The 22468-nt window shown below is 35.5% G+C and overlaps 1 protein-coding gene across 1 annotated transcript in view; it reads left to right on the top strand.

Annotated features, from left to right (window-relative positions):
- WAPL (WAPL cohesin release factor) overlaps positions 1 to 22468 on the top strand; it is a 145750-nt gene that overhangs the window by 100610 nt on the left and 22672 nt on the right. Inside the window, exons 7-14 of the mRNA XM_007941431.2 lie at positions 2394 to 2505; positions 4976 to 5203; positions 9300 to 9411; positions 9950 to 10047; positions 11381 to 11457; positions 13857 to 14032; positions 14348 to 14463; positions 14839 to 15003. Coding sequence (XP_007939622.2) covers positions 2394 to 2505; positions 4976 to 5203; positions 9300 to 9411; positions 9950 to 10047; positions 11381 to 11457; positions 13857 to 14032; positions 14348 to 14463; positions 14839 to 15003 — 1084 coding nt within the window. The remainder of the gene's footprint in view (positions 1 to 2393; positions 2506 to 4975; positions 5204 to 9299; positions 9412 to 9949; positions 10048 to 11380; positions 11458 to 13856; positions 14033 to 14347; positions 14464 to 14838; positions 15004 to 22468) is intronic.

Genomic DNA, 22468 nt, shown 5'->3' with positions numbered 1-22468 from the left:
AGCTTGAGAAATGCCAAGTCTTTCTTCCCTTTCACTTTTCTAATTCCAGATCTTTACACATTTTATTATAATGCTTTAATTTTCTTTTCAAGATGCCCTTTGAAATTGTCTGTTCGCCTTTTTATTTCATCGTTTCTTTTGTTCACTTTACCTATTCATTGTTCTTAAGCAAGTTTCAGAGTCTTTTCTGAAATCCATTTTGGTCTTCTTTTCCTGTCTTTTTAGTGACCTTTTGCTATCTTCGTGTCTTAATGTCATCTCTCAACTCATCTGGTCTTTGGTCATTATTCTTCAGATCTCTAAATTCAGGTGGGATGTAATCATGGTCATATTTCGTCTCTGAAAACCAAACCAAACTCACTGCTGTCGATTCGATCCTGACTCATAGCAAACCCTTCTTGGTCTCCAAGAGAGTATCTCTATGGAAGTAGATTGCCCAGTCTTCCTTCCAGGGAGTGACTTGTGGGTTTGAACCACTGGCCTTCTGCTTAGTGGTAAATGCCTTAGGCACTGTGCCACCATTTTGGCTCTGGTGGAGTTATTTTAATTTTTTTTCAGGTTCAACTTGAACTTGCATATAAGTAATCAGTGGTCTGTTCCTCAGTTAGTACCTGGCCTTGTTCTGACTGAAGTTATTGAGCCTCTCCATTGCCTCTTTGCAAAGAAGTTACCAATCTGATTCCTGTGTGAATCTGGCAAAGTCCGCATGTATAGTTACTGTTTTTGTTGTTGGAAAAAGCGTATTTTCAGTTACTAAGTTGTTGTTGCTGTTATGTGCTGTTGAGTCGGCCCCGACTCATAGCGACCCCTCCTTGGGTTTCCGAGGCAGTATCGCTACGGAAGTAAGATTGCCCAACCTTCCTTCTGAGGAGTTAGCAGTCAAGTGCTTTAGCCACTATGCTACCAGAGCTCCTAGTTGGTCTTAAAAAGTTCTATCATGCAGACTCTGACATCATTGCTTCACCAGGGCCATATTTTCCAGTTACTAATGCTGCTGCTTTGTTTCCAACTTTTGCATTCTGGTCATTCAGAGCTTTCAGTACATCCTCATTTCATATTTGGTCGGTTTCAGACTGCAAAAGTTGGTAAAAATCTTCAGTTTCTTCATCTTTGGCTTTAGTGGTTTGTGTGTACATATGAGTGATAGTAGTAGTAACTGATCTTCCTTGTAGACATATAGAGATTATCTTATCATTGATAGCATTGTACTTCACTAGTCTGTTGGTTTGTCTTGGTGTTTTGGCTTGCGTGTTGTGGTGATGGTAGAAACTATGCCACTGATTTCCATGGTGGACAGGTTTTAGCAGAGCTTCCAGACTAAGACACACTGGGAAGAAGAAAGAGGCCATTCTGATACCATGCCTGATGTTGAACCCCTTAGGTTGGAAGGCACCAGAATACCACTGGGGAAGAGCTATCTCCTCAAAGTAGAGTCTGTCTGAATAATGTGGGTGGAGTAATGCTTTCAAGATCTTCATTTGATGGTGGGGCACAACTCACAATGGGAATAAACAGCTGCAAATATTCATTAATAATGTGAACATGGATTGTACAAAGTATGAATCTAGGAAAATTGAAAGTTATAAAAAGTGATATGGAATGCAAGATCTATATCCTATAGACATTAGTGAGCTGAACTGGACTAGAATTGCCATTTTGAGTCAGACGGTCATATGGTCTCCTGTGCCAGGAATTAAAATCGAAGAGCAATGGCATTGCATTTATGGTCATTTCTACATGGAATAGTGGAGGGCAAAGTAGGTAATCATAGCCTTTTAGCATTGTGTTGGCTTTAGTCTCCATATACTTACCATCACACCTTGGGCTTTACTCTTTGGGACTGGAATCTAGCCATCTTTATTTTTTTTCTCTAATATATCAAATTATTAGTTGCCATGTAGAATTGTAGAGTTTTGCAAATAATCTTTTTTTTTTTTTTTTTAAGGCTTTATATTACAAAATGCTACTTGTGAAGATTTATGCTTTCATTAAATAAAATAATTCTTTTGGTTATATGAGTACTATTCTGGCACAATTAAAATTAGCAATAATAAATTACAAATTATTAAATAAAATGAAAAAATTAATTTCTAATGTTTTATTCACTTTACAGTTGCTAATTTTCATATTTCAGAAACATTATGAACACAGCTAAGACTTCATGCTTAAAAATGAACTAAAGGCAATCGTGTTTATGTTTTTTAATGTACTATATCTTATCAGGCATCAGTAAATGTTGAATAATTTGATTTGCTCATGGTTTTTATATTGTGATCTATATAGTCAGTGCTTTGATCCCCCCACCCCCACCCCTATTTGCTTATTTTGGTTTTGCACAAACTTAAAAATTAACACACTAGCTGTTCCACCTAACTTAGTCTGTTTTCTTCCAGTGTTATTAGCTTGGCTACTAAATGTGCCATGCCCAGTTTTCGAATGCATCTGAGAGCACATGGAATGGTAGCAATGGTCTTTAAAACCTTGGATGATTCTCAGCACCATCAGGTATTTTTAAGCTTCTGAGATTTAGAAAGATTATTTTAAAATTCTAGTCTATTTGGCTGTCACACTATCTTCATTAGTTAGTCATATAATTACATTTATAAATATTTTCTAATCACAGATTAGGTTCATTTTATTTGCTGAATATAGTAGTACTTAATGATAGATTTTTTTCCCCCCCTAATAAATCACTTGAGATTATTTTCTTGACAGCATTATTATTTTTTTTTAACTTAACTTGTAATTTATACTATTAAAACTTTATGTAGTTACGATTGCTAACATACTAGAAATTTAGTTCTTTAAGCATTGATTTTCCGTGATCAGAAAACATTAGAAAGAATATTTTAATGTTCAGTATTAGTAGTATGAAAAATAAATGGTTTGAAATGTAGCCATAATTTAAAAAAAAAAAAAAATTTTGTCTGGAAAAATGTTAATAGGGATAAGAAGTAGGAACACTTATAAAGATCCAGGTAACACTTGCTACTTTTTTGAGCTAGATAAGGTTTTAAATTAAATTTCCCTAGTCCAATGTATGAAGATAGTGAATTACTAAATTTTCTTTTCTGCTAGATTTTGTTTTCTCTTTCTGTTTTTGGAAATCATAAGCAATAAGGTCTGTTTTCAATTCTAGAGTTCCCAGTGTCTTCAGATCCTTTTTCTCAAATCACTTTACCGTGTGTATAGTACTTTATGGTTGTATGGTGAGGTAGAAGATTCAGTAATACTGAATATGTATAGGGAGCTCTGGTAGCATAGTGCCTAAGACATTTGACTGCTAACCAGAAGTCTGGCAGTTCAAACCCACCAGCCACTCCTTGGAAGGAAGATTGGGCAATCTACTTCCATAGTGATACTGCCTCGGAAACCCAAGGAGGGGTCGCTATGAATCAGATCCAACTTCACATCAGTGAGTGAGTGAATATATATAGTGAATCTAGGATATAGCCCCACTGTGAAAAGGAATTCCTTGTTTGTAAGGGCATTTTCTCTTAATACTAAAGCATGTAATAAAATTCTAATTTAAATCTAGGGAATGACATTTTTAACTTTATTAAATCAGAAGAAAGTAATCCTCTTTACTAATTATTAACCATAGTGGTAATATTGAGATTACATTTTTATTCAAGGAAATTGTGTCCCAAATGCAGATTAGGCAACATGGACTTAATCGCATACCAGGTCTTTTGAAATTGAAAGCAATATACTTAACTCAGAGTTAGCATACCTCTGTGACCAAGTCATAGCAGGTAATCAGGAAAATGAGATAAGCAAGAATTAATTTGCTTTGTGATCTTGGGATCAGTGGGTCTCCCATGGCTTGTGTGAGCATTTAATCAGTCACCTAGTTTAAAATTCTCTACTTTTGGGGATTCAGAGTTTAAATTCTTAGACTGTTAATTGTGTTTCTGCGCATTGAAATAAATATAGAATAGTTCAAATGTTGGAGTATGTCAAACATGAGATATATATATATATACACACACACACACACACACATATTTATTTATTTTTATATTTTTATATATAATTGCTTACCTAAAATATATTACCTTTAGTACTTATATTTAATGGGGGCGGAAAAAAAACAAACCTGTTGCTGTCATAGTCACTTCCAACTCAGTGGAAACACCATGTGTTACATAGATCTCCTCTTGAGGGTTTTATTGATTGTAATCTTTATGCAGGCAGTTCCCCAGACTTCTCTTTTTGTGGCACCACTGGGTGAAGCCAAACTGAGAACCTTAGGTTAACAGCCAATCACAAAGCATGTGTACCACCCAGAAACGTCACTTGTAGATTATAGTACCTATAAAATCAGAGTGTGCTTAAATAACTATCTGATATGAATGATTTGGGGAATATATTGTAATAGTTTAAAAAAATATTAATTGGTTGAGCCAAACTTAATTGGATTATTTTGAAGCAATGAATGCAAAGGTTTATTTTAGCATATATATTGACTTAGTCTAGTTGTATATTTTTCAGATTTTAAAAAGTATGCTAAGTTTCTGTGATGTAAATTTGAAAACACATTAACATTACTGATTTTAAACTGAAATTCTACCGAATAAGGTATGTGGTATATTATAATAGGATTTTATATATGTATAACTGAAGCCACGGGTCTTATAAACTCTTCATTTGGCACAGAATGGCTAAAGAAATATATAATTCAGCTTTATTCTTCCAGCTTTGGAGTATTCATGTAGAGAAGGAAAATTTTAAGCAGTAGTATTTTATTCATTCATTTAATTTATAAATATTTTTTCCTAGACTGTTTTAGAGGATGCATTGAATAAAACATTTTAAAGATTTTCAGTGTAGCAATGAGTTTTATGTCGTTCGCTGCAATATTTTATGTTAAAATATTGATAATAAACAGTCTCAAAATGGTCTAATTTCTTAAAATTACTCCTAATTGCTTATATGAACTTCCCTCCCCCCCCCCCCACCCGGTCCTTTTAAGAACCTGTCCCTTTGTACAGCTGCCCTCATGTATATATTGAGTAGAGATCGTTTGAACATGGATCTTGATAGAGCTAGCCTAGATCTAATGATTCGACTGTTGGAACTGGAACAAGATGCTTCATCATCTAAGCTACTGAATGAGAAAGACATGAACAAAATTAAGGAAAAAATCCGAAGACTCTGTGAAACTGTACACAACAAGCATCTTGACCTAGAAAATATAACGGTGGGTTCCTTTCTTCCATTATAAAATGAAAAATAGTTTTTAGAAAGTCTTTGATTATTACAGTTCCTCCAGCAGATATATGACTTGGGCAAATCATTTAACCTTTCTTGGCCTTGCTTCATAATTCAGCAAATTCTTTTTCAGGTTTAGTCCTGAGCATTATTCCATTCTCTGTCTGAAATTCCTAAACTAGCACATCTGTATTTAGGTATCTTGCCAGTAAATAGCTGTAAATTTTCTTTGGCAATTTGTCTCATTTTTCTCTTTCTCAATAGAAAAACTAAATTTAGGCCATTAGGAATTTGAATTCTTATTCTTTGTGGGTTTTGAATAAAACTTCAGAGGATTTGCAAGGGCTCCTTTTTATTTAGCATTGGCTTATTCCAGGGTGTCTGACTGAATGCCTTGCGTACTAAGAGCTGTGTCCCTCATAATTTGGGCCATGACCAGTAGCTACCCTTACGTTCCTCATATTTAAGATGGTCATGCTGCTTTTCCTTGATTCCAGATCTACTTCGTTCTGGCTTTCTTTACTTTTAGAATCAATATCACTAGTGTAAAAAAGCTATCACAAGTTAATTGGCCTGTGGTTTTGAAAAATAAAGTTACTTGTCATATAATACTTAATTTTCAGATATTTTCTTACACCAACAGTATGTATAAACATTTTTCTTTTGTTTTTGTCTTTTGTTTTCTACTGTATCATTTGTCTCAAAAATTTATAGAACGCAAAGACTAGCATATGAACATTTACATCAGGTAGATACACTCCTTGAAGAGATCAATCATGGGAGAACAGCAAGACTGCTTAGGGGGCAGGAGTGCATGGGAGGGAAGGACACAGGGAAGAGGTAATTATGGGGAGGAAGTGGGAAGAGAGCTGTTACATTGTAGGAAATTGCAGTCAATGTCATGAGACAAAATGTTTATGAACTTCTGTTTAGAAAATGAAATTGCTTTGTAAATTTTCACCCAAATAAATAAAAATTAAAAAAAAAATTATAGAATGCTTTGTGCTACCAAGATACTGACTTATGGCTGTTGCTTTAGTTAGGACAGGATTGATTAGGCAATGTTGAAGTTTTTGTTAGAGGGTGGAGAAGAAAGTTAACTTTAAAAGCAAGATACAAAATTAAGACGTGTATTAATAGTGAAGTAATTGTTATGCGTAGATGGTAGAATTATAAATGATCTTTCCACCTTACCATAACCAGACAATCTGTATATTCCCTTTAAAAGTATGTTAGTAGTTTTTCTTTACTTTTAACATTTTTGTCTTAACATATTGTTTACCTTTTTTTTTTTTTTTAAAGATTCTTTTCAGGCATTTACTACTAAATAACTTGATAAATTGCACATTAAACTTACTAGAATGGTAAATGCCGATATAATAACTTTCTTAATACTGTGTTAAATAGTTTTCTCTCATGATTAAAACCAGAACACAGCAGTTTTAGGATGCTTGTCTTCCAGCTGTTCGTGTGTGTGTGTGTGTGTGTGTGTGTGTGAGAGAGAGAGAGAGAGAGTGAGAGAGAAAGAGAGTGATTTGGGTGAAAGTTTACAGAGCAAATTCATTTTCTGGAAGCAGTCCACATACACTTTGTCTCATGACATTGACTACAATTTACCACAATGCACAGCTCCCCTCCCACTCCCTTCCCATAGTTCTCTCTTTCCTGTGTTCCTCCCTCCATGCACTCCTGCCCCCTGAGCTGTCTCTCTTTGCATACACAGCCCTTCTGTTCTCCCATGATTGTTCTCTCCAAGGAGTGTATCTACCTCTGGTGAATGTTCAGCTCATATGCATGTCTCTTGTTTGGCTGGAAGCCACAGGAGTGGGTTCAATTCCAGACCTGAAGGGGAGCTAGGGGCCATAGCTGCAGTGGTTCCATCAGACTCTATCAGACCAACAAACCTAATCCCCTTTTTTTTTCCCCAAATGATTTTGAGTTTTGTTCCACATTTTTCTCCCCCTCTATCCAGAATCTCCTACACAAATCCCTCTTGGAGTGGTTGACAGTGGTAGCCGGGCACCATCTAGTTCTTCTTGTCTCATAGTTGTATAGGCTGAGGATCACATGATATAGCAGTGGCTTGGACTAATTTTTTCCATGAGTCTTTGGTTTTCTTCATTCTTCTTTGCTCTGGACAAGGAGAGATCCATCGTTGCATCTAGATGGCTGCTTGCAAGCTTTTAAGATCCCACTGGTTACTTGGCAAAGTAGGGTGTGGAACAGTGTTTTGTGTAGTATGTCATGCCAATTGAGCTTGATGTCCCCTGCAACTATGGTCCCAAGCCCACAGGTTCAACTACTCACTCCCTCTGGGTAGTCTTCTAGCTATTCTTGAACATTGTTTCTGTTTTAAATTGTACAATTGATACTGTCTTACAGGATGAATATGTCCTACACTTTAGTTTTTGTTTGTTTTTCATTAATTTCTTAACTTCTGCCTTAAATATGAGATCGTACATACCATGGAAAGATAATTAAAAGTATTGTTCAAATTATGTTGTTTTTAGGTTTAACTCAAATAACTGAAAGTTAACAATTGCAGGGTAGTTTTCTGATTAATGAATTAGCTATTCTTTAACTGCCTTTGAGGGTATTCCAGTTTTCATATAAAATGTTTGAATAACAGCATTTTTTTTTAAACACTAGCTTATAATGTACTCAATACAGCTTTAAATAGTAAACAGTCTTTTTGTACAGATAGATACAAGCAGTAAAATTCCTTTTTAGTGTAAAAAGCTTATACATTTTTCCTATATCAACGTTAAATTGCTTTCCTTTCCTAAACAAAAAATGACTTGGCTTCATTATTATGACACATGATCTGATAGACCTGAACTGATCACATTAAATTACTCTTTCAGAGACTTAGAATGAGATTTGGACAAAATTTTATCTATTTTTATAATATTTGGATTCTAGTTCTATCTGTGTCACCTTGGACCAACAACCTTGGGTGGCATTTTTTGGTTTTGTTTTGTTTTTAAAGAATAAAATCTTCTAGATCTCTTTAAATATATAATGCTAAGATTTTCTTTAGTAAGATGTATTGTTTAAATTTGTAAATATTTTTACTTCAAAATAGACCAGCATGACCTAATGCAAACTTGCATCTTTTAAGGGAAAGAGAGACAAGTCTTACTCATCTTCGCTAGTTAAAACTTTTCTTTTCTTATGGTGAAGTTCCTTTATTACAACAGGTATCAGATTGCTCATGTTAGGGGTTGGCTGTGTGCTTTAATAAAGATAAATAGTAGTTCAAGGTGAATGAAGGGAATGAAAACTTTAATCTGATCGTAAATGTTATTGCATAGTCTTCTATGCTCTTTCTAGTTGTGGTTTATGTATAATTTTGTCATCGTGGCCTCGCACTACTAGTATCCAAGCTACTTGCCCTGCAGTATAAAGTTTAACTAAATGTGAAATACTATAAAGAAAAGATAATTTGAATTCAAAACAGATGAGAAAATCTACTAAACAATATAGAAAAGACAAACAGAAAAATAAGGGAAAGAAAAAGAAAAGGGAACTAATGTAAGAAATACAATTGACTAATAAGTATGTGGAAAACACTCAAGTTTACTGTGGTGGGAAAAACCCACAGTAAAGCAAGTAGGTACTATTTTCTACCCTCAAATAAGCAAAAAATTTAAATGGTAACTTGTGTTTGGATTCAGGGCAGCTGGCACTAATTTTTCTTGTAGGAGTATCTTGGCTACAGCTTTTGTGGAAAATTAATCAATCAATTGATTTATATTTATAATATATATAAACTTTCAAAGTCCTACTCTTGTGCCTCTGTACTGTAGAAATAGCACACCTATATATTATATTGAACTGGCAAATAATAAGCTGCTTTTAATAATAGGACTTCTGTGAAAACAAGCAATACCATTAAAAGGATTTTTTAAGTTAGCATAGTCTGATAGAAAACTGGTTGATTTATACTTAATGTAAATACTTACTATACTGTGAAAAACTTACACTGCTAGCATGCGCTGAATTTTTTAAGAGAGACACAGTGTCTGGAAATGTTACCTCATAATTATCATTAACAATCAACTAATGGTCCTTTTCAATTTTAGACTGGGCATTTAGCTATGGAGACGTTACTGTCCCTTACTTCTAAACGAGCAGGAGACTGGTTTAAAGAAGAACTACGGCTTCTAGGTGGTCTGGATCATATAGTAGATAAAGGTATGATACGCTCATGTATAACTTTTTAATGTACTGTTTAAGCCAAGGAAAATACTTACATATTTCAGAGAATAATTCTATCAGTTTGAAAAGCTATTGTCTCTTGGTGGCATCCTGTAAGTCTTTAACAAGGTCATTAACATTTTGATATTAGGGGATTATGAGAATAAAATAATTATAAAGTAGAATCTCATACATTTCATTGTTGCACAGTATACATCAAGAATAATGTCCAGAGAGGCTACAGCATACTCAGAGGATGTGTACAGACAGATTATTAGCAGCTGCTGCTGTTATGTGCCATCAAATCGGACCCGACTCATAGTGACCCCTCCTTGGGTTTCCAGGGTGGTATCGCTACGGAAGTAGATTGCCCAACCTTCCTTCCGAAGAGTGGCTGGTGGGTTTGAACTGCCAGCCTTCTGGTTAGCGGTCAAGTGCCTTAGGCACTATGCTACCAGAGTTCCCAGTTATTAGCTAAAGAGTATAATTATTGAGATAATGAGATATACTAACTTACTCCATTCTTTTTCCCTAGTAAAAGAATGTGTAGATCATCTAAGTGGAGATGAGGATGAAGAAAAACTAGTAGCTTCATTATGGGGAGCAGAGAGATGTTTACGAGTTCTAGAAAGTGTAAGTATGGACAGCTATTTGGAGAAAATGATTTAAATTTAAATGTGATTATGTATGTGTGTGCGGCTACTATATATTTTATATTCTATGCTCCTAGAGTTACACTTTAGGTAATCCAAATTGAAATTGCTGTGCATTCTTTGAGCAACAGTTATTAATGAACTAGTGAACAGTTTCATATTTTAAGAATACATATATCTTAGTTATTTATATTACTGTTCCAAAAGACACTTTGCATGTCAGATTTGTTTATATGTGCCAGTCTGTATTTTTCTCTCTTTAATGTGAAATTCTTCTTACATACATTGATTCATTTGGGGGAAAATTGGTTAAACACAGTCAGGTCTTTATTTATTTATTTATTTTAAATTAATAACCATTTTCTTGATTTTATTATTAGTTAAGTCAGATCGTTCATAAACACAGCCTATAATATTTGGCTTTAAAGATTGATACTTTTGAGCTGCAGTGGTTTGAAATAAGTATGTTTTACTCTTTGGCTTCTATGAATGAATGAAAGCCCAGTTTAATAGCTAGTGTGAATTAGAATTTGTGCTGCCACTGAATTTCAGGGTGTATAGATTATGTTGACCATATTGGATTACTTAGGTACTTTTCAAAACAGCTGTAGGGAAATAATCTAATTAAATGTTCCTGGTTTAGATGAAATTGAAATTGTTCTTTCTCTCTTCTAGAGTGCTTCAAATCCATTAGATAAACTTACATTCTTTCTTTGTAAAAAAAAAAAAAAAAAAATCTAAATAAATCTACTGTTGTTGTTGTTGTTAAGTGCCATCGAGTCGGCCCCGACTCATAGCGACCCCTCCTTGGGTTTCCGAGGCAGTATCACTACAGAAGTAGGATTGCCCAACCTTCCTTCCGAGGAGTGGCTGGTGGGTTTGAACCGCCAGCCTTCTGGTTAGCAGTCAAGTGCCTTAGCCACTATGCTACCAGAGCTCCTATAATAAATCTACTAGTGAACTTAAAGTATTATTTTGTTAAAAGTTGGGGACTACTTTTTTCTGGCACTCAAAGTGCTTGGCATTTCATTTCTGTGAATGTATAGTACATGCAGTATAGAATACTTTAATGAATGACTGATTGTGGCAGTGATGGCTTAATTTGTTATAAAGCAGTAGCTGTATTATTTTAAATCTGGAACCATGTGGATCATGAAGTTATTTCTTGAAATGACAAGGGCTGTTCGTTCTTTAATTTTGTTTCTCTTGAAGGACCAGGCATACTGTGTTATAAGTGAATGAGTGGAAGTTATGGCTTAACACACTTACACTGGAGAAATGGTGTTTACTGTTTTTAATTGTTTTCCTTTTAGGTAACAGTGCATAATCCAGAGAATCAAAGCTACTTGATAGCATATAAAGATTCACAACTCATTGTTTCATCAGCTAAGTAAGTTTTTCTAAAGTTTCACATTACTTATTTAAAGAATTTGTAATGATCATAAAGGAAATAGATTATGTCACCTGTTTTTAGGTAATAATGCTTTTGTCTGTTATGGTCTTTGTGTCAGAGGCATTACAGTGGTTCGGAGTACAGATGCCAGAGCCAAAGTGACTGACTGTGGACCTCAGTTTCATAACATCAGATGTATAACCTGGGGCAGGTCACTTGCTTGTTAGAAGTACTTCACATGTAGAAGGGAATAATAATTGTATCTGTTCCCCTGGAGTTGTTGTGACAGTTAACTGAGTTGATGAATTTGTTGATTTATTATGTGTAACATACATAATATAGAAATTCATGTATTATAAATTATAATTTATATATAAATGAGGTAATACATTTATGTGAAGTCTAGAACAGTGGTTGGCATATAGTAAACACTTTTTATTACACTTGGACTCTTGTAGCTTTCTTCTGCCCATTATTAGTACCTATTTTTCCAGGATCTATAGGTGATTTCCTCTGATGCTCATTTCTCACTGCTGAGCTTTCATAACAGGCTAATGCTGTCACCTCAGTGCATGTAGCATTTTCAAGTATATCTCTTAAATTCTGGTTCTGTCTGATTACAATAGTTTATTCCTAATAATCTCTGTCTTAGTTCCTGACATCTCTGCGCTAGTTCTTTGGCTTAAAGCAAATCTCTGCTACGAAAAAGTAATCTCAACTCCAAATCACTATGATTGCTTATTGTCTTTGGCTGTATATGTCCGTATTCCTTAATGTAGTATCAGAGTCTCACTGTCTGACTCCAGTTTATCTTTTCTTAATCCTATTATTTTAGACAAAAGTAGGTAAGATAATTTCATAAACCCCATGCATACCTCACTTAGATTGAACAATTACCAGTCACAGCCAGTCTTGTTTCCACTTATCACCCCATCCATTTCTACCCCTGTATTATTTTGAAGGACATTCTAGATGTCATATAATTTTATCCATAATTACCTTAGTATGTAATCTCCAAAAGAGAAGGACTGTGTTTTAAAACAGAACCACAATACCATGTTCACAGCTTAGAAATTAATACTTGGTAATATTATTAAATGTCCACCCAGTATTCAAATTTCCAGTTATCTCAGTAATTTTCAGTAGTTTTTTTTTTTTTTTGATCTGTAGATTTCTCTTCCATCTTTTCTTTCTCTTGAATTTATAAATTTTAATCACACTTAGTACTCCTAGCACATTCATTCCAGTTGTTTTTTTACTGTGTTTTACTCTCCTTTACCAAAAAGTATTCTTGCAAGTTAAATCTGTTTCTGATTTTAAAATATCTGTTTTGTATATGTCTTAACTTTGACAAGTGCTCGTAACATGGTACTTCATATGACACGTTTCAGCTCCTTGTTGTGGTTAAGAAATTCAAATTAAATGGCTTGGAAGTGGATGTTTGTGAAAGCGTATTCATCTGGCTTTTGAACTTTTCAGTAAAACTCTGATAAATGCAGAAATAACATATTGAAAACTCAATATATTCCCACCCCTTGCTCCCCCTGTGCGTACCATGATTCAGCTCAGTACTTCTATATGGAAGTTGAGTTACCAGTGATAACATAGTAATTCTGACTAATGGTCAAGACATCAGAGAACAGATTTTAGGTCAGTCATGAAGAATACCTTTCTAACACAAAAGCTATAAAATAATAAAAAACCTTGTAGAATTTTTTCAGTATGTTTTAAGGACCAGGATGGAGTAGACTGAATATGGTACAGGTTCTTTAAGGGTTTTGTATTGTATGTGTATGGGTATAAAATACATGAAAAATGAGTTGGCAGAAGACATGTCAGTTAATGACCTCAGGTTAAAAAAATATTTTCTCTAATGTATATGGAGTATTTAATATCTATATACAAGGTTATATGCACCATTAATACAAATAATATTCTGTGTCTGCTCAGATAGCATATTCTAAATGAAAAACATTTAAATGAGATTCAGAAGTATTTGGTATCATCTCTTAACCCTGTCTGGGGACAGGTTATGGTGAGCCTTTTGTACTGGAAAGAGTGATAACGTGAGGGACAGTTCCTGGGGGGAAAAAGGGCTAGTGGTAGATGTAGGGTAGTATATGAGACTTTTGCCATGAGTTTTTATTTCATTTTTTTTTTAGAGAAGTTTTTTAAATTACCAGGTTTTTCCAAAATAAAACAAAATAGAGCACCTTGTGTGCTAGTTGATGTAACTTGATACATGATTGATTATTTAATATATTATAACTTCTAGACTAAAGGGAAAAAAAAATGATGACCTTTATGACATATAAAACGTAAAAACCCAAGTAAATAGAAATTCTTAGTATAACTTATTCTTTAGTATAATAGTCTACATTTTATTTTCTCTTAAGAGCATTACAACATTGTGAAAAATTGATTCAGCAGTATAATCGTGCTGAAAACAGTATATGCCTACTTGACAGTAAGCCTCTGCCTCACCAGAATGTAACTAGCCATGTGGGCAAAGCAGTAGAAGACTGCATGCGGGCCATCATTGGGGTGTTGCTCAATTTAACTAATGATAATGGTAAGTAATGTCTTCTACTTTTTTTTCTCCTCAGTGATTGATTGCATATTGTGTGTTTATTTTTGATGGAGTGATTTTGCTGTAATGTAATTGACTTACTCATTTATAGATGTCACTGCTTTTTAATTGCCAGTTATTAGAACTAGCCTACTAGCTTGACTTAGAAAATATTGTAGAGGCAGCAGTGTATTTCAATAAAGGAATTAACTATACATTTCTTGTTTTTCAATTTCTAACCTTTTCAGTAAATACTGGTTGTTTAGTGACATTAGGAAGAATCTATACAGATACTCACTTTATCTTCCAATCTTTTAGAATGGGGCAGCACCAAAACAGGGGAACAGGATGGCTTGATTGGCACAGCAATGAACTGTGTGCTTCAGGTTCCAAAGTACCTACCTCAGGAGCAGAGATTTGATATCCGAGTGCTGGTAAGTTGAAATGCCTATTTCAGGAGTGGGTGTTTATCTAGTTAAGATGATGACAACTTCCTCTTAGTTTGGGTTTAAGAACTAACGGTTTAATACCTTTTTGGTTATTACCTTGAATTACACATGAACATACCTCTTACTGTACAAAAGAGAGCAGTGAAAGGCTTTAAGTAAAAAATTATAAAAATATGAGAATAAAGTATAGTGAATTAAAGAAATTATTCTTTATCAGATAGTATTTTACTGTTTTTTTAAAACCACTTTACAGATGTCAAAACAATGAATTGGTTTCTAGCTGCCAATAAAAATTTTATGTATTGCATTCATTTGTTTTTAATTCTCATTTGTGAAATGTGCATCTTTTCATTTTTGTAGGGCTTAGGTCTGCTGATAAATCTAGTAGAGTACAGTGCTCGGAATCGGCACTGTCTCGTCAACATGGAAACGTCATGTTCTTTTGATTCTTCCTTCTGTAGTGAAGATGGAGATGATAGTTTAAGGATAGCTGGACAAGTTCATGCTGTTCAGGCTTTAGTGCAGGTAAAAAACAATTTATACTGACATTTGTCCATTTCCTTTATTGGTTTCACATTTTCTCTCCCTTGTTTTTCTTTTTTGATAAGAACTGTCTTTGCTGGAGGAGGAAACTCTTTCCATTTTTATTGTGATTTGAGTGAAAGTTTACAGAGCAAATTCATTTTCCATACAGCAGTTCATACACATTTTGTCTCGTGACATTGACTGCAATTCCCCATAGTGTAACAGCTTTCTTCCCACTTCCTCCCCATAGTTACCTTTTCCCTGTGTCCTTCCCTCCTTTGCACTCTTGTCCCCTGCCTGCTGTCTCCTTGTGCAAACACTGCCCTTCTGTTCTCCCATGATTGATCACTCCAGGTAGTGTACCTCCCTGATAAAAATATTCAGCCCGTATGCCTGTCTTTTTATTTGGTTGGAAGCCACAAGAGTGAGTTCACTTCCAGACCTGAAGGGTAACTAGAGACCATAGTCTCAAGGTTCTTACCAGGCTCTGTCAGACCAGCAAACCTGATCTTTTTTTATGATTTTGAGTTTTGCAGGGAATATATGCTTAATGAATCAAAGGTTATCAGTGCATTTATACACTTAAAAATTGATAAGATGGCTAATTTTTTGTTATATTATTTACCATAATTAAAAAGTCAATTTACGGGGGCATGGGGAGGAGGGACAGGTAGATTGTTGATAACGAATTAGGAATTCACACTAAGTTGCATGCTACCCTGTTCAAATCCTCCAGAATTTATTAAGTGGTCTGTTCTGTGTCCAGGAACATGGTAGGCCTATAAACCACAGAAAAAATAGAAACCTTTTGCTACCTATTCCTTAGCCATTCTGGAAAAGGACAAAATGGCTGAGTAAGAGAGGTGCTGAGATAAGACCATTTGAGTTATTTAGTCATTTTCCGTTATCCTGTGTTGTTATTCTCCATTATGTATAATAGAGAGTGGACTTTGGATAGGAAGTAATCCCTGGGCTTTTGTCCCTGAGATTCAGAACACTCATCTTGAATAGCCTTGAAATGTTAGTCTTTAGTTATTTAAAATGGGAAATTATATGTGAAACCAGTGAGAAATTGTAACTTATTAATAACAGTTAATGTAAACTAGTAACAGTAATTAGTAACAGTGATTGGTAATAGTAAACTTTTTTTTGATCTTCAGCTGTCATTTAGGGATTCAAGTCTTTTAATTTTTTGATAGAACTGATTCACACATTTATTTTTCTAAATGTTAAAAGAGGCATGCCTTTCCTATGTAATGTGTTGTTGCTTTTGCACTTCTTATTTTGAAATGATTATAGATTAACAGGAGGTTACAAAAGTGTAGTACAAAGAATCTCACCCTTCTTCCAGCTCCCCCTAATGGTGACATATATGTTGTTGTTATGTGCCATCGAGTCGGACATGTCTCATAGTGACCCCTCCTTGGGTTTCCAAGGCAGTATTACTACCGAAGTAGATCACCCAACCTTCCTTGTGAGGAGTGGCTGGTAGGTTTGAACCATCAGCCTTCTGGTTAGCAGTCAGGTGCCTTAGGCACTACACTACCAGAGCTCCCAGATATACCTAGCTATATTAAGGACCCCTAGTGGAAAGTTGGGCAGTCTATTTCTGTAGTGATACTGCCTCGGAAACCCAAGGGAGGGGTTGCTATGAGTCATGTCTGACTCAACGGCACATAACAACAGCAGCAAAGTGGTACAGTGGGAGCTCTGGTGGCATAGTGCCTAAGGCATTTGACTGCTAACCAGAAGCTGAAGGTTCAAACCCACTAGCTCCTCCTCAGAAAAAAGATTGGGCGATCTACTTCCATAGGGATACTGCCTCAGAAACCCAAGGAAGGGTTGCTATGAGTTGAAATGATTCAACGGCAGTGAGTTTGGTTTGGAGTGGTGCAGTGGTTAAGTGCTTGGCTACTAACTTAAGTTTAGCAGTTTGAACTCACCAGCGTGGGAGAAAAGGCCTGTCGATATGTTTGGTAAAGGTTAGCGTTCTACTCTGTCATATGGAGTCGCTCTGAGTCAAATTGACTCAACAGTGCACAATAACATAGCTGTAGTACAGTCAAAACCAGGAATTATTGCCAACTAGAGTACAGACCTTACTCAGTATCACTTTTTAACCTGCATTTATTTATAGATGTGTATACATCTATATAAATTTTATCCTGTGCATAGATTCATACACCTATCACCACAATTAAGACACAGAATTGTTCCATCACCACAAAAGAGTTGTACTCACTATTCACCCTATTTGCCCTCTCCATCTCCTGGCAACCACTAATCTCTTCTTCATTTCTATAGTTTTGTCATTTCCAGAAAATTATGTAAATGGAATTAAATAGTGTGTAATCTTTTGAGATTGACTATTTTCACCTCAAGCTTATGTCCTTGAGATCTATGCAGGTTGTTATACTTATTCATTCCTTTTTATTGCTCAATAGTATGCCATTGTGTAGATATCAAAAACTAATCAAACTTGCTACAATCAAGTTGATTCCAACTCATAGCGACCCCCATTGGGTTTCTAAGACTGTAAATTTTTACTGAAGTAGATTGCCTTCCTTATCTTCCTTCCACAGAGCATCTGGTGTGTTTGAACGCCCAGTCTTCTGGTTAGCAGCTAAATACCTTACCCACTATAGCACCAGACCTCTTTTCTTTATTCACATAGTAGTAGTTAATTTGCACTAGCCATCTCTATATTCCAAAAGATCCAGAAGGTTGTATCAGAGATAGTCTCAATTTTTTCTACTGATGGACCTGGGACTACTGTATGTTTTCACAAATAATGTGCATGTTACACATGCAAGCCTCACAGCCCCCTTGAGCATGTTATTTATGTGGGTGCACTGTACAAAAACATAAAACAACAAGAGTATTTAGTACATACTCAGAGGCTACTTGTCTTTTAGGATACCACCCTACAGCAGTTTATTTTAAAAATCAAACACACAGTAAGAAAAACAAAAAACTTCAGAAAAGTTTAAATGCATGTGCCATTTCCTAAAAAGTAACCACTTGTAGTTTTTTTTTTTGTATGTCCTTCCTGAGAAATGAGTGTTTATATATGTTGTTGTTGAGTGTTGTCAATTTTGATTCATAGTGATCTTATGTGACAGAGTAGAACTGCCCCATAGTGTTTTCTTGGCTGTAATCTTCATGTAAGCAAATTCCCAGGTCTTTCTCTGCAGAGCTGCTGGTGGGTTCAAGCCTCCAACTTTTTCATTTAGCAGCCAAGTGCTTAACTGTTGTGTGACAAACATATATATGCAATATTTTTTGTATAGATAGCATCTTAGTATGCATACCTGATCAGTGTATATTGCTTTTTTTCTTTGTCGTACTGAGTTTTTTATGTTATTCTCCATAATGACTACATTATAGTCTATAGTTTATTTAACCACTCCTTTTCTGACTTTAAAAAAATATATTTTGGGGGGTGAAAATATATGACAAAACACCCATTCAACAGTTTTTAATGTATAGTCTATTGACAGTGTTTACACACTGCACATTGTGTTACCGGTAGTCTCCCTTACTCTGCCCATATTGTCTTAACCACTGTTAACTTAGGTTAAAGTTCTTGTCTTTGTTTTAGATTGTTGTCCATTTAATCCCATGTAGATAATTCTTTAAAATAGAGTATGATGCTTAAGGAGACTATTCCTTATTAAATGAGGTAAATTGTTGTTTAAAGATGACTTTATGTGATAGTTTCAGTTTAAGGCTTAAAAGTTATTTTTAGACATTTTGGGGAAATCCTTGAGTCTCAGTGTGTCTCCTTAGTCTGGTTTCCAATGAGAATTTGAAGTTCTGTTGCACACTTTTTCCTCCTTTTGATCAAGATCCAGTTTTTGTTGGATCCTTGATCAAAACATTCAGTAATGATAGCTGGAAACCAGCCATTTCTTCAAGTCTTATGTTAATGGAGGTTGATTACATAGTTTATGGAGGCCGTTTAACTTGCACCCTATTTCCCTCAATTCCTGGGTCTCTGTAATGTTCCAGGTGAATAGAGACCAATTACTATATTTTGGGTGGCCTTTCATAAGCTTTGAAGACCATAGGTGATACTCCCAGAATTTGGTGATAGAATAGAAACTTTAAAAAACAGCATTAGGTCAGTTGACTGGATAGACCCATAAAGCCATGACCCTAAACCTTTGGACCAAGAAAATGAATCTCATGAATTGAGTTACACTGAAGTATCAATAGCCATAGCCTTTTTTGATAGACTTTTTTTTATTGTTTCCTTTTGTTTTGTTTTGCTACAATAGTTAACTGAAATAATACTCTAGTACCATACTTGAGACTGTATGTGCCTATAGGTAATTTCCTGAAGTAGGAATTGGGCAGAGTATGTGTGCTTAAAATAGGTGTCCCCAACCTCCATCACCAGAAACACAAGCTCTTTTCCCTGAGTTTATATTTCCTAATAAAACTATATGTGAGTCCTTATTGGTTTTCCATATTGTTGCCAATATTGAGTGTTACGGTTTTTCAATTTTGCCAGTCTAATAGATTCCAATCTACCTTTGGTGTTCTCCTAAATAATAGTTCACACATGTATGTCAGAAGAGACCTTAAATTTCCTCGAGTGCAGAGTAGCTAAAGCAAGCAGAAATAATGAAGTAAAAGAACTGAAGATTTCAAAAGGCAGCTCAAAAATAAGGTACAGTATTATAACTTGTTAAAAGCCCAAAAGAGAAGAGCATAATAGGCATTTCTCGAGCTGAATAAAACTAAAGAGAAGATTCAAGCCTTGAGTTGCAATACTTAAAAATTCTATGGGAAAAATAGGAACAATGCAGGGAGTTTCAAAGGAAGATGGAAGTAATACAGAGTTATTGTACCAAAAAGAATTGGTCTACGTTGATCCATTTTAGGAGGGTAGCATATGATCAAGAAGCAGTGGTACTGAAGGAAGATGTTCAAGCTACACTGAAAGCATTGTCAAAAGAACAAGACTCCAGAAGTTGGTAGAATACTGATTGAGATACTTCATCAAACATGCAAAGCTGGAAGTGCTTTCTCATGTATGTCAAATTTGGAAAATGGCTACCTGGCCATACTACTGGGAGAGATCCATATTTGTGCCTATTCCAAAGAGAGGTGATCAAAAGACATGCAGAAATTATCCAATAATACCATAGGCTAGCAAAATTTTGCTGAAGATACTCAGTACAAGCTGCAGCCATATATTGACACGGAGCTGCCAGAAGCTCAAGCCAGATTCAGAAGAGGGTATTGAACATGAATTGTTTAGTTACGCTTAACTATATACTTGATATACTCATTCCTTATTGTTGATGTAAAATAGATCTCGGATGAAAGCAGACGATAGCAGAAAAATATTTACCTGTATTTTATCCACTGTGTGAACACATTTCACTGTGTGGATCAAAGCAAAATATAGGTAACACTGGGAGAAGAATGGGAATTCAAAACACTTAATTGTGCTCATGCAGTATCTGTACATGGATCAAGAGCCAGTTATTCAAACAGAACAAGAGGATGTTACATGGTGAAATTGGAAAAGATGTGCAGCAGGGTTGTACCCTTTCACTAATACAGTCTATCTGCTGAACAAATAATCTGAGAAGCTTGGTTATATGAAGAAAAATGTGACAACAGGATTGGAGAGAGAGTCATTGACAAAACCGCAGTGTGATAGTTAAGGTTGTGTGTCAGTGTGGCTGGACTATGAGTCTTAAGTCCTCTAAAGGAAGGTTGGGCAATCTACTTCCGTAGTGATACTGCCTTGGAAACCCAAGGAGGGGTTGCTGTGAGTCAGGTCTGACTCAGTGGCACAAAACAACAACAACATAATTCTAAGTGGTTTAGCAGTTATAATGTACTCATCCCTACATGATGAGATCTGATATAATCACCTCTAAAATTAGATCTGTGAGCAGCCAATCAGGTGAAAGTTCTCTCAGGGATATGGCCTTCTCTCAGAGATGAATGCCCTGGTACAGATCTCTCAGGCTCTTTGCTCACTGTGGATCCTGCATCTAGCTCTTTATCTTCTGTCCTCCAGTTCCTGAACTTGAACTAGTGGCCTGCTTTATTGCCTGCTTATTTTGAGATTGTTCCCCTCACAGCCTCTGAACCAACAGCTGGCCATCTTACCAATTTTGGATTCATCACCCTTCAAAGCGATCAGCCTACTGTATGGCCTGCCAGTCTTGGGTTCATCAGCCCCTGCAGCTATGTGAGTCAGGCAGAGCCTCCATCCTGACATCTGACCCACAGACTTGGGGTTTGCAAGCCTATACAACCACATAAGCCATTTCCATGAGATAAATTTCTTTCCCTGTGTCTGTCTGTCTGTGTCTGTCTGTCTTCCTCTCTCTTTCTCATATAGAAGCTTACCTTGTTTTGCTTCTCTAGAGAACCCAGCCTAAGACTGACATGTGAAGATGACCCACCTTGCTTGTTGAAAGTGAAAAGGACTTGAAGCACTTACTGATGAAGGTTAAAGATTAAAGCCTTCCGAATGGATTAAACCTGGACATAAAGAAAACAGAAATCCTTACAACTGGATCAATATACAGCAACATGATAAATTGTGCAGAAATTGAAGTTGTTAAAGATTTCATTCTTCTTGCCCATGAAAGCAGCACTTAAGAAAACAAATGTATATTATTGCATTGGGCAAATTTGCTATAAAAGACTTCTCTAAAGTTAGAAAGCAAAGATGTCACTTTGATGTCTAAGGCAAGCCTGACCCAAATCTTGTTCTTTTCATTCACTTCATAATGCATGCAAAAGCTAAACAATGAAAAAGGAAAATTGAAGAATTGACACATCTGAATTATGATGTTGGTGAAGAATATTGAATATACCATGGACTTCCAGAACAATGGGGCAAATCTGTCTTAGAGGAAATACAGCCTGAATGCTTCTTAGATATTTACTGAATTAGAAATTAAAGCAGAAAATTTAAAACCACAAGTACTTGTTCCATTAGGAGCAGTGCTGTAATAACATGGGATGTAGATTCTGGAAAAGTCCATCAAGCACTCAAGAGAGAATAAAATAAGTCAGATTAACCTCTTAATATTAAAGTCCCTGAGTGGCACAGACAGTTTGCACTCAACTACTAACCTAGAGGATTGGCACTTTGGACCCATCCAGTGATGCTCCAAAAGAAAGATGTGGTGATGTGCTTCTATAAAAGTTCACAACCAAGAAAATCTAATAACGCAGTTGTACTCTGTAACACATGGGTTGCCATGAGTTGGAATTGATTCTATGATATTTTGGTTTTATTATTATTAATGTAATTATGACCTCACTCTTCAAGAGGTCTTGGGGACTCCCAGAGATTCTTGGACAAATTTTGAGAACTGCTGTTCTTAAAGCTTAAATTTTATTTTCTGAAGGGTAATCTTCTACATGTTTTCATTGAAGTTTATACACCACTCTTCTTTGAGATCTGGTTGGCAATTTGATTTTC

The sequence above is a fragment of the Orycteropus afer genome, unplaced genomic scaffold (assembly GCF_000298275.1).
Source record: "Orycteropus afer afer isolate SDZICR_OR568_19922 unplaced genomic scaffold, OryAfe1.0 scaffold00080, whole genome shotgun sequence".
NCBI classification, from domain to species: domain Eukaryota; kingdom Metazoa; phylum Chordata; class Mammalia; order Tubulidentata; family Orycteropodidae; genus Orycteropus; species Orycteropus afer.
This window is presented reverse-complemented; position numbering and strand designations above follow the sequence as displayed.